Genomic DNA, 13,788 nt, shown 5'->3' on the forward strand with positions numbered 1-13,788 from the left:
AACCTTATTTAGGACTGTTGCATGGAGCTGTATGAATGTTCAATATAGAAACTCTTCCAAATGTGCACAGACTAAATGAACTATCAAGTACAACTGTGCCAGCATCAAGTACAATTATCTCATTCTAGTGCTTTGCTTTCTCCTCAAATTACCATTTTCATTATTTAAAAAAAAGGTCTCATTACTCCATGAGACTTGATACCCCAAACTCTCCAAAAGTAGTGCAGGGTCCTCCTTGAATCATTGTTAAATCATTTTTTAAATCACCTTCAGTATAAGGGCAAGGAGGAGGGCGCTGACGGCCAGCGGCAGCACACTTGATACTGCCCAGCTCAGCCAATAGATGGAACTTCTCAGGCCCATGATCCTCACTGTCTCCTTAAGCCTCGCCTCTTTCTCTGCGACGATTCCCTTAACGATCATGGCCACTGAGTAGATCCAGGCTAAAGTCATGTATAAGGGGAGGGAGCGGGCCAGAGACCGGAGGAACCTGAAAGGTGGAGGAGCCCAGACCAGACAAGACAATAACCCCACATACATCTGGTAGTAACATACAATCTGTATCTGGATGGTGACATCTGACTGCAGACCTTTACATTTATACCCATAGCGACACCGTCCCGTTTTCTCCACTCACACGTTTTCATAAATTGCAAGAATTAATTGTTCAAAAACACGCTCATCACACTATTTTAAAAGCTTAGTCTCATGATTTGATTAAGCCCACAAACAAAGCATGACTTTGTTATATTTATAATCCTGTTATGAAGTAAAGAAATACAGAAAGATTCTGCACCGCTAGTGTCTAAAGTCGAGTTTGCATCCATCTCGTGTCTTCATTCACAGCGGTGAAAGATCAAAATTTTTTCCCTACATTGCCGACCATCCAAGGCATTTTATCCAAAATGAGCTGGTCGCCTCGCAATCTTGTAGTTTCTGACCGAGTTTCAACGGAAAGAAAGCTAAACATTTTATCATTTGTGGGTTTTGATCGCTTCTCTCATCTCCCCCTGGGCTGGTACACTGTTAATGAGCACACCGGCGGATTTCCTGACGTCTAAGCATTCGATTGACAGGTGATAGAAGCCAATCCCTTTACTCTAACCCGAGATGGCCCTACTAGATGCCACTCATGTTGCAGAGTTCAGGGAGGACCAACGTGGGAAGGATTGACATCTATTTCTTCCAGTTACAACTAGATGTTACAAAACCGGCCTACCCGTTTAGCCAATAAGAAGACGAATTGATTGATACCAAACATGACCAGAAAATGTTAACCCTGTGATGGCTGCAGCTGTTTCAAAGCAAAAATAGGGCCTTAGTATTGCATTTCACCCTTTCACCCATTTATATTTATTTATTTCTATAAATGTATGTATATAGTTAATTCAAGTATGTGTGTGAATGATGGGGATGTGTTTTTTTATTTGAGAAGTTTTGTATTTTGCACTTTTGTGGCTTTTTTCTTTGCACTTTTCAAAAGGAAATAAGGAAAAACAAATATCAATTTTCTGTGTGTTTTTCGTTTGGATTTTTTCTGTACTAAGTTAAAACGTGTGGCTGTGGTACTAGTTTTGTGTGTAGCCCATCTGATATGCTTACAGTAGTGTTTTCAAATCATTTTACAGATGGTTTACTTGGACAGAAATAGAACCTCTCCATTCTAACCTCTGTAGCTCTTTGTCAGTAAGGCCTAGAATCACACTGACACTTGGAACAATTAATTGAGTGTGTTAACTTCCCGATGACCTCAAGTACATCACAGAGGGCCAAAGTATATGGGAGCTGTATCACTTTTTATGTAAAACATTTAGGCGAGGAAAGCATGTATTTTCAAGTGTGTTTAAAGAGGTTTGCAATTCTGCCAACTATTATGATTGGATATCAATACGCAAACTAGGTGGGTAATCTCGTCATCAGACATATCAGGTCAATGAAAACTGTGTTGCTACATCGGGTCTACTTAATTTTCTTTTAGGTAACAGCAATATGCAAGATTGGGTAAGCTTAGCTTTACCTAATCATTTTTTGTCACATGGGGGCAGTGGAAAAAGTTGTAAAAACAACACTGAAATATTAGCAATTTATAAAGTTGATATGTTAGCAAACATTTGCCAACATACATAGAGTAACACCAGCATTCATTTGGCCAAGGACCTTTGTTACTGAGATCACCAGCTAGTCGCTAGCTTTGTCTGCTGTTTGGTTCCAGGCAGCAAGCATACAGTGGGTTTTAAGAGCTTTCTTACCAAATACAGCTGCCTGCTGGAGTGCTCTGTAGAGCTGAGGGCAAGCTGATTACTATTTGTGGGTTCATCATTACTGGTATAAGCAACCTTTTTCCCAAACGCATGGCCTTTTGATCCATTGTTAATATAAAAAATTGATTTCAACTGCTTTAAAAAATGTAACAAATATGTGCTGAATGCATTTACACCTGGCTGAGATCTCATCACACTGCAATCTATAAGCCCTGTGATTGCAATGCACTCTGCATGCATTTACCCCTTGATTATCTTGCTTTTTTCCTTTTCCAGAGGAGACATTCCGATACATATTTATTGTTATTACCAGGAGTAAATGGGGATAAGTCTGTCGGTAACTGACAGACATCTCGTTATAATGGTGATTAAAAAAATTTTTTTCACTGTGCAGTGCAACTTTAACACAAGTGTGAACCACTGTCAGTGGTGGAAGAAGCACTCAGAGAAAAAACAATAAAAGTAAAAGTAGAATGTAAATCTACATATAAAAGTCTTGCCTCAAAATTTTACTTTAGTGAAAGCATGTAAGCAATATCAGCAAAATGTTTCTTATTTTGCTGCTTATTTTTAATTTTTAAACGTAAGCAGCATTTTAATGTTGTATCTTTTGAGGGCGGTCTTAATTACAATGAACAATGTATCATATCATATTTTAATTAGCTATAGCTGTCAAAAAAATGTTGAACTGTAAAGTGTAGTGGAAATATAAAGTAGTATAATATGGACGTTTTTAAGTGAAGTACAAAATCAGACTTTGGTACTAAGGTAAATGTAATGTTCCACCACTATCCATTTATGGATCAATCGTATCTATTATTTTTGTCCTGTGTGCATGAGTGATTGAGGACATGTAAATCGCTGCCTTCTAACTGTGAAGGTGGTCTCTGACGCTGTCATTTGTACAACACATTAATCAGATTGACAAAACCTTTGAGGTGGTCTCACGTTCTCATAACAAGGACATACTGTTTGGGAGAGCAAATGTGTATCGATTGTCATTGTTTTGAGTAAAAAATAAAATCAAAATCAAAAACACCTTGATTGAGCTGGTTTGAGACTGGAACCACATGTGGGAACAGTGAAATTACATCAATCTCAATGACAAATAATAAATGCATTACCTCCTACGTAACGAAAGAACAAACGCATGTAAAATGAGGACTCAGGTGCAGACGACATAACTGTTTTTTGTCAAACCTAATCCAGATACAGCTTTATGATAATTACCATTTGATTTTCTATTATTATTATTATTAATATTATTAATCTTCTGAAAATGGCTGTGAAATTATCATTTAAAATGGGCCTGTGATCTGAATACACATTGTGTTTGCAGTTGCTCCTCCAAGGCATTCGACTAACTCAATTTATTGTTATTAATGTTTGCAAGCTATCAACAATTTGTAAACATATTAGGCTGATGGGAAATTACATTTCACCCAGCTGTCCAATTATCAGTTTTTATTTACCAGCCGCATTTTCCAATTAAACCGCAAAAATTGATTAGGCAGATCCAAAAAAACCATCCTTTCATTTCATTAATATGGCCTGCAAAACAAGGGACTGTTGAAGGATGTGGTCTATTCTACGGACACTATCAATAACGATGTTATATCGTGTGTTGCTGAAGGCGCAAAGCGTCTCCCATTTGTGAAAGCAGTGCTTAGTGCGTCTTTTCTCATTGATCCTTTAGCAGGATCATTCCAACAGATAAGCAAGTCCAAAATATCCTGCCAAATCACTGATATAACAGAGGGATCACAACCTATAAGATATTTTCAGTATGTAGACATCTGCTTAAAAAGAAAAAAAAGAAACACACTGCACACAACTGTTGTTCACTTCTTTGGCCTCTTTCCTGGGAATAAAACCAACTTAGATGATCGTACTTACAGTGTGATTTACATAATGAGAGTGATGATGCAAGGATAGGCTTTGCTTGTTTAAAGTATTTTTCTTACTGTTCCAACCTGTGTACATTATGCATGAGTTCAAAGTCAGCTGACTTTTTGGATAAAACTAATCTAAACATGTTGCTTTGACAACAAGTCTCAAATTCAAAATACTCATACATTTTGTTTTAGTTAGCGAAGGTAAAAACAAGAGATATAATAATCTTGTTTTGTGATATTTATCTTGCATAACACCAGTTAAATCATCTTACTTTTTCAGACATATCAGAGCTGTGAATTAAAAAAATATAAACTTCAGGGCTGCTAAAGGCAGTTCAGCCCACACACTAGGGCCCCTCTCTTAACCTCAGGTCTTTGGTGTACCACTATTTCTCCCACTTACAGTTATTCATTTAAATCACTTAGTAGATTTGTTTTAACATATTGTAGCATAGTGCAGAGTGGCCAAAGATAATGAATGTTCATTGCAATCATGGAAATATACAGTATCAATAATTCACTTCTCAAATGACTTAACAGAAGCCTTCCTTATTGTAAGACACAAAAGAAGAGGTGATGCAATAATAGGAAAAAAAGGGCCAATACTATTGAGGTGATTTTAATTTGACTAAATTGCAGATTTGGTTGCATGCTCAGTTAATTAGACCGACGAGGCTGATTTGAACAATCACGGATAATGATTTGGTTCTGTGCTCATTAATTGGGTGATAATTAATAGAAGGCAAAAATAGCAAAACACAAAGCATGAACAATTCTCTGACCTGTATGACTTGCTGCATTTCATGAGCAGTAATGTAATCTCTCTTGTTTATCTTCTTTATTTTTTAGCTGAAATTAGGCCAAGAGCTTAAATTTAAATTATGTTAATACAAGAAGATTCAGCCACATTTGAGGATGCTGCAATTCTTCAACACATATGGACTCTAAACACCTTTTAATGCAAAATAGATCCTATTTGGGGACAAAATATGACTGAAAAAGCATTTCATACACACACTATATTCATATTGTATGCTTTGTGTTTTGATACTTTGCATTGGGTGATTTATTTTTCCACTGACCTTAACCATGACACTTATGAGCACACAGGGAACTGCGAGCAGAACAATGTTCTCTGTGAACCTCGCAGACCAAAGCGCACCGTTTTGAATGCCGACAACACGCAGCACTTCCTTGAGCCGGAGTTCCTTCTCCAGCACAAGGCTTTTGATGGTCATGCACACAGTGTACATAAAGGCCAGCACCAGGAACATGGGGAGGATGTTTCCAATACTCTGAATGAAACTGGGTGTAAAAAGAATAAATAAAAAGCAATCAAAAGATATCAGGATTGTACATTGACAAAGGGAGAATATAAGGACATGGCTTTCTTTGAGATGGAGTTAATCATGCCAGATGGGTACTAGTGTACTTTTAAACTGATGCATACTCTTCATGTGTATGTGTGTATATAGATGGTGGGTATTCTGTGATATCTCATTATTTTAGAATGACATGAGGCAGTCATGAAGATCTACTATACGACTGTTCGTGATGTTGCACTGCCATAGCGAATAAGAACAATGTGTGAGCAAAGAAACTGTGTGTGGATTCTACCATTTATTCCCCGATTGTGTTATATGACATCAAATTGAAAGTATTTGGGTTTAGGACTGTGGTTCAAATTGCTGACTCACCTTGGGCTTCAGGAGCGTGCGATGAACATATTTCATTATATTTTAACTTTTGAGAAAAATTAAGATTAATTGATAAGAAAGAGACAAAAAGAGAATCCACTTTTTACATGCCTACTCTATTTTAAAGGTTGCCGTTTGGAATCTCTACCTGTAGTTGCTCCAGTGAAGTAAATGAAAATGAAAAGAGTTTCGCGGATACTGAAAATGTTATAAGCATGAGGGACAATCAAGACAATCTGAGTTGTATTCAAGGACTCAATGCCATTGAGGCATTTTTTATTTTCAAATGCAGCTAACCTTCTTAAACCTGGTGCATCAGCTGAAACAAGCCATTTAGTGCTCCAGCTCATGCCACAGATGATGTATGATGTGATGCTGTTACAACACAATGAGGCCATATTAAACTGGCTTCATAATGCCACCAAAATGCCATGTCAATATCTTCTCCTCTGCCAATATAACAAAGTGCTTCCTTTGCTTTATTAGACAGCGAAGGAGAGATATCAAATGGATTTTGACTAAGTATAGATTTCACATATCACTTATGTGTACATTCCATAAATACCAGGGCTAGTATATTGCAAACAAGGCACTGATCAGCACGGATGTATAACGTTAAGTATATTTTTAGTAATTGGAATGATGCTTTCCTTTCAAGGTATTTAACATACACAACTGATCAAATTACACTGCCAGCACATTTTCATAAAATGAATTTGTCCTTTATTCTGGAATTTTTTTTTTTAAAGCCCTTTTTAAATCCCTGCCAAATGAGAACAGTTCATTCAAACATCTACTTTCCTTAATTGCTAGATAGGCTTGGATAAGTGTTTTTATCAGACGGTGATTTCTTTTTAAATCTTACTTCTTTTCAAATGCATTTTCCCATTATCAAATTGTGGCAGCTTTCATCTAAGTGAATAACTTGAATAGTACCGAGCTATCAGGGACCATCAAAAATGCATTCACTTCAAGTTTTAGTGTATGCTAAATAATGTTTAGCATGGAGAGTTTTGTCAATAAATCAACTGAGGATGAAAGTAGTGGATGGTCTTGCAAACACAACAAACAGATTAAGTTAAGAGACCTAGAGGGACTTTAGGGACTTCAGTTATACAAGAACTTGAATTAGAAGGGGACAGACCTGTTTTCGAGGACACTTCCCCTGTCCTCGTGGGATGGTTCACTTTCAAACAAGGCCTTGATAAGCAGCAAGAAAGGATTGGATGACACAGAGTTTCAAAAAGCTCAGAAGGAGAGCAACTCTAACCTAAATCTTTTACAAGATTATATAAATAAAAAATACCTCTTTGGAACTCAAACTTTCAGAACTTGAAATTGATACATTTCAACAAATGAAGCTAACGCCTAAATTAGCACCTTTTTCTAGAGCGGTAAGCAGCCTCAAATTGCAAGCGGATCAGGTTGAATACTAATTCTGGTATTATCTGCTCCACATTCTACCATTACATCTACAGCTGACAGCCTTTGTGAGTTAACTCCTTCTTTGACTTCTAGCCCTAGAGGCGGAGAGATCAGTCATGCACACCGTGTCTGACACTGACAACCTTGCCACCAGATGCTCTTGAATTATACATTCGCTGATCGATCAAGGGTGCTTAAGTAATAGAACTCCCGGCAGGTCTCTGTTACAGGGCTCCAGTTACATTGGCAGCGTGACCTAAATTTAGGAAAGTAAGGAGACTGATTTCTCAGTGAATCGAGATATAGTAGAGCGCAGCCTCCCCAGAGGTTGGCGTTCTATGCTTCTTGTGTCATACTGAGCAAATATATCGTTGAGTTCCTTAGCTGGCTAAAAATGAGCATTTCATCGAAGGGAACAGACCCTATTATTCAATGTGGATCATTGCTGGTAGAAATGATTGCTTCAGGAAAAATGTGCCTGCGGTTATGACATAAAGAGTACTTAGGAACCCATATTTTGTGGGGGTTTTTGTAACAGCAAGATCACATCCATAAAAAGAAGTATAATTCCATGAACCACCAGTGTAGTAACATTTTGAGAAACACTTTCAAAATTCATATCTCAGCGATATATTTACAAGAAGTGAAAAATAATATCTGTTACCCATTGATAGTGATGCACTTTCTTCCATTAGTCCTTACTGAATTTCTTTAAATAATTCTATAAATATTAATAACTGGATCAATATTAAGAAATTGAAAGCATTATCTGTTCACAGAGTTATATCACAGTGGGGTCAAGACCTGTGAGAGATGAAAGCAAGCATTACATTACATTTAGCGCACACTTTCATCCAAAGCAACTTCCAATAAGTGCATTCAACCCTGGAGTTATAAAGTCCAAACAGCAAGAATCATGTACAAGTGCATTAGTTTCAAATAAGGCAACTACAAAGAGCCACATTTAAGTGCAACATGTGAGTGCAAATTTGTTTGTGGCATCATCTTCTAAGCTAAGATGAAGTCCAAAGATGTGCAGACTTCCAGCTGTCTTTCAGCAAGCAAGACATTTAGTCTTATGTTTAGCGGTCACAATTTTACATGTATGTTATTTCTTTACGTTTTGCAAAACTATTTTTTTTAAGATTAGCCTAAAAAATGGCTCGACATAAGTTCCAACGGTTTGCATTTGTTTTTCAGTAACCAAAACCTTAAATAAAAATGTAAAACTAAACAGAGAATGTCTTTGAATATTTTACATTAATCGCAAATTCACCAGAACTGTACGTATGTGCGTGGATGGTATGCATACCGCAGCATCTGCCATTGAAAAATGACAGGGATAAACAAATGAATAAACAAACTAATGCGCACTCCGCTTTAGCACTGATCATACTGATTTGTTACACAGTCAGACTTTTTATTGTGACCATTTAGCATCCAGGTAGCATAAATAAAATACAGTATCTGGGCATCCTGGAATCCAAAAATAATTTTTAGAAAGCTGTAATTACAATATATTATAAGCCCTTTATCGGCCAAGGCTACAAAAGGGTCTTTCAACGTGTGGCCAGTCACTTTATTTTAACTATATGATGTCTCATCTGCTTTCTTTGTCCAAAAACATGAAACAAAACAAAACATTTACAACTTATTTCCCCTGTTATGAGCTTCAGATGACCCAAATGCTCAACTTGTTAGCCCACTCCCAGTACAAAGAGCGCACATTAAGCTAATTAGCTGGTGTAGATTCCTCTCACATCCTTAGATGAATAGTCCTAACGCCTACTGTGGCCTGGTTATGTATTGCTGAAAGCAGCCTTACATCTCACATCGAGCCCTTGTGAATGTGAAAGACCTACTGATGGGGAGCACAGCCTCATAATCCAAACAAGAGATGCCTCTGATTCAGCAGCGTGCAACAGCGCTAAAGGGCTAGTTTTTGTGCTATCAGGCCCTGCAAGGGTCAGGCTTTATCCCGGGCCGTCATCAGGCCGGTGCACAATCTGAATAAAAAGACAGTGGAGGCTAATACAGTTTGGTTATCTCAAGTTGGAAATGCCAACAGGGTCAGCTGTGGTTGAAGTAGCCCGGATTGTTGGAAGCTGATCGAGTGCATTACAGTCAGTGAGGAAATGAAGAATGGAAAAATTATTTAATTTCAAAGGCAGGTCCGATGTTAGGAGTGTTGAGCAGTGTTGAGGTCAGTGCAGATAATACTACCTTGCTAGTTAAAGTTTATCAGTGAAGCAGAAATATTGGTTTGACAAGACTGGTGGCTGGAGAGTTGCCAGGTCTCCTCCAGTCACCGAACCCCCCCAACTGCTCCGGTGCCTTTAATGGGCAGCCCCCTCTCTCCGACATTTCTCCATTACTACACATGAAAATCCTGGGCATGTCTGAGTATGTCGGGCCTTTTTGTAATGTGTGTTATAACTAACAACAGACAATGAAGAAAAAATTTAATTTCCCCTTACGGGATCAATAAAAATGTCTATCTTAATCGTAATTGAAAGATAGAAAGATAAAAAGAAATGGATTATATTTCTTACAGAAACTAATGATGTAGTTTGCAACAGTTTCCTGAGTGTCTGTCTTTGTTTTATTTCACTCTCAATTATTTATGAATAAAATAGCAGTTTTCAAGTGTTAATAATTTATAGAAATGGCCAAATGGCTAGGCAGGCGCAAGAGTAAATGGAGGAGGGACTGAGGGTATTGCAGTGCTTTATGACTCCAATTTTCTGTAATTATTAATCATTTGTGTTAGGAAGATGAAAATGAGGCAATAGCATCTGTGTTAGCATTAAGCTGTACCGTGACCATCATTATCACAAGAATTAACTAAAAAATTGCTGCTTTTTATTTGAAAACCATCAGTAATTCTCCCCATTTAGCATTCAACCTCTGATATTGCTGTGTATTACTGGAAAATGGAGGAATCTGGTGCCAAGGTTTGATTGTTATTGTATTGGAATAAACAGCTAAAGTAAGAAAATGCAACAGTGAGGATGTCAGTCTTCTTCCAACTGCAACATAAAGTGCAAAGCTGTGAAGCTCCAGTTAATGTTAAAAGCCACAATGAGAATATAATTCTGAAGTAAAGCACTTAATAAAGAACCAATAGAAAAAAGGAATGATGAAAGCCATATCAATAAAGCAAATTATTTTGAAATTACTATGTTTTCATTGTCTTCAAGACAAACATGTGGTACCAAATAGGGAATTATTACTTACATATTATTACTCAAACCATGTAAACATTAGAAGCCCAAATGCATCTTCAATATGAAGTCAGATTTGTCATGCTTCTTCTTGCTTTGGCCTCTTTAAATATGTTGATCCAAAAACTCTCTAATGGTTGCTTGACTGTAAAGTCTGTGCTATCCAAAGCACATACACATTTTAAATTAGATCCCTAATCTGTGGAACTGCGTTTTCCCACGAGGAGTGAAGATTGGGTGTCTACTGAAAGGGGCGTATTGTGTTGTTGGACTTAAATCTCCCTTGTAATTATCTTTTCTCTTGATGGCATCACTGGGCTTTTTCCTTTATTAACGGAGATCATAATATTGTGTGGATGGGAGTTATTTCCCAGACTCTGAGGAAATCTTTGCTGTGGAAGATTAGGAGTTCTGCCGCATCATTTCTGTCCCTTGGTGAGTGATTTAACATGGTAGTAGCCAGTGCTATCAATGAAAACATACACAACACAGATGGAGTCCTGTTATCAATCGTTGCTCATGATAGAGCTACAGTATGTGAGATGTAGGGTACGGTACACTCACTTTGCTGAGGACTAAATGCCTCGGAAATACAAGGAAGGAAGGGATTCATGGTGGTTGCTTAAATAATTTAGCATTCATGAACTATTCAGGAATTTCCTGTGGTTTGACCAAAATCAATAGTTTTGGCCTACTCATTCCCTCTTGCTGCCTTCATTCATTTGTTTCATTTATTTTGAATTGCTGACCATTGGTTCATGATTAAATTCCTCCTTAAGGATGCTATGTTGACTTTTTACATTGACATTATTAGAGGAGTTCCCAACCTTAGTCCCTTCCTCTGTGAGCAGCGATAGCATAAGACAGCAGCAGACTTGGGGTCAGTTAGACAAATAACAGAACATCTTGAAGTTTCCAAAGGGCAATCTGGAAGGCCTAAGTGACTAATAAGACCATAACTCTATGTGGTGGTAGTGAGTGGCAACTCCCAAGAGTGAGCCGAATTTGGTTGCAGTTATACCTCCATCCTCTTCCACTAATAACATGCATGACAGATAACAGCTTATGTACTCACGCGTCATTCACAAAGCAAGGGTATGGCATTTGCTGGGCAAAAACACCCAGGGGTTGTGTCTTTGACGTCTGCGCTCGTATAATGCCGTGGTCCATCATATCCTGCAGGTAGGCGAAGCCTCCCCATATATAGCGCAGGTCGTTATAGGAGTTGTCTCGAGCTCCGGGAGACCATAACCTTATTAAAAGCAGACACACCATGATCTGTCTTAGTAAAGGGCAAGTAAACTACTACCAGAATGCTCAGAAATATTGTCAATGTTTATAGAGGTTATATGTTTTGACAGTAAACTTTGACAGAAAAAAATAAATAAATAACATTTTATACGGAAAGGACAATAAAATCCAGCATATTCTTCATCGTTGGGCTAAAGGAATACTTTGACATTTTTGTAAGTTATGTTTTATAGCTCTCTTGCAGAGAGTTAAAGCTTAAACTTTATCGATCAATGGTCAAACACAACCATTAGCAAAACATAGTGAAATTTGACATCTGCATTTAACCCATCCTAAGAAGCAGTGGGCAGCTAAAAAGCACCAGGGGAGCAACTTGGGGTTCAGTGCTTGTCAATGACACTTTGACATGCGGACGAGAGGAGTCGGGGATTGAACCGCCAACTTTGTGGTTGAAGGACACCCTCTCTACCTCCTTAACAAGTATACTGGAAACTGATTGCAGTTGGGAAACCACCAGCCTGGTTGTCTAATAGTTAGGTTAGCAGTGCTGACAGGAAAATTGTCTTTTTACCTTTGGACAAAGCTTGGTCTTCAAAGAAGAGCAAGGAGACAGTTTAGCTTAACTTAGCATAAATACTGGCAGCAGGGGAAATGTCCCTAGCAACGTCCAATAGTACCAAAAAAATCTGAGTACCAGCACTTGTAAAGTTGACTTATGAACACATAATTTCTTGGTACCAAGTTCACCTTTCGACAAGCCAGGCTAGCCGTTTCCCCCTATTATCAGTATTTACGCTAAGCTAAGCTAACCATCTCTTGGCTCTAGACCAAGTGTACGGATATAAGCCTTATATCTTCTCATCCAACTTGGCAAAAGAAATAAGTACATTTCCCAAAATGTCAAAAGTATTATTTTACTCCAGGAAGGAAGGAAGAATCTGTTGCAGTTTTTCAGAAAGTAAATGCAGGATTTTAATAGGTATTACCTTTCTTTCACTTTGTTGGTACGCTCAGCATCATCAATGTCCATGCGTATTTTGTATCTGACATAAGGAGGAGGTTGGTTGGAGTTTGGCAGGAGGTTTTCAAAGACAACACCGGCCCAGAATGTGCCATTCTGCAGAAGCTCCAGTGCTCTGCCCACCAGACGGCTTTCAGTGGGGGCTGCCTCAAACTTATTCAGGTCTAAACACTGTCAAGAAAATACAGAGGTACAACAAAAATTTTTTAGTTTTACATAATCGTCTTATAGTAATACATTCTTGTTGCATACAAATCATCTGTATCCACAAAATAGGGAATAAAACAGAAACATGAACGCACTGACAGATGGATACTCAGCAAAAAGTATCACTCAGCTATTGACTAAACCGGGTAGTGTAGTTCCAAATTATCTGGAGCTGCCAGGGGTGGGAAATGTTTTGGGCTTCAGCAGAGACAAGCAAATGAGATACAGCCTCACTAGCACTCCCTGTTCTGTAGCCTTGTCCCCCTGTTTCATGAAACGATAATGAGCAAGCCATCCTGGGAGGCAGTCACACCTGACAGCTGTCCACACATCCTGGTGCTGCAATAGTTGTGTCATTTCTCCCCCAGGATTCTCTAGTCTGTATTCTATATCAAACTATGGTGGTAAACTAAATATCACAGCAACAGCATTTGTTCAGTATTTCTAGCGAGGATATCACAGCAGTCGAAGTGCTGAGTTTAACATATGGAAGAAATTGAAAGGACCTACGTTACGGACATAACTGCTACATGAAATCATAATTAATCATCTAACGGAAAGATTGCTGTTCTTAGATGTACAGTTGTGTTCAAAATAAAAGTAGTCCAACATCACTAACTTCAAAAATTATATTTTTTGCTAGAAGTGATATTTCTACATGGCAAACAATTTACTAGTAAGTGTTGCAGAGTCTTAGAAAACCAACATACCCAACAGTCATGACATGCGTGCTTCATGCATAGCAGTGTTGTGTTCAGTTAGTGAGGTGATTGATTCTGTGAAGAAACAGGTGGCCATTATGGCCCA

General features: G+C 38.1%; 1 protein-coding gene across 7 annotated transcripts in view; it reads right to left on the reverse strand.

Moving 5' to 3' along the window:
- LOC117934569 (phospholipid-transporting ATPase ABCA1-like) overlaps window positions 1-13,788 on the reverse strand; it is a 186,270-nt gene that overhangs the window by 94,096 nt on the left and 78,386 nt on the right. For 5 of the 7 annotated variants that reach the window (XM_034856320.1, XM_034856319.1, XM_034856324.1 and 2 more), the window contains 3 exons: window positions 12,740-12,945; window positions 11,578-11,754; window positions 268-490 (listed from right to left, as the gene is read on the reverse strand). In XM_034856320.1, coding sequence (XP_034712211.1) covers window positions 268-490; window positions 11,578-11,754; window positions 12,740-12,945 — 606 coding nt within the window. Of the gene's footprint in view, window positions 1-267; window positions 491-5,238; window positions 5,462-11,577; window positions 11,755-12,739; window positions 12,946-13,788 lie in introns of all 7 variants that reach the window. The other 2 variants (XM_034856323.1, XM_034856321.1) reach the window with 1 other exon arrangement.

Source organism: Etheostoma cragini, chromosome 19 (genome assembly GCF_013103735.1).
Source record: "Etheostoma cragini isolate CJK2018 chromosome 19, CSU_Ecrag_1.0, whole genome shotgun sequence".
NCBI classification, from domain to species: domain Eukaryota; kingdom Metazoa; phylum Chordata; class Actinopteri; order Perciformes; family Percidae; genus Etheostoma; species Etheostoma cragini.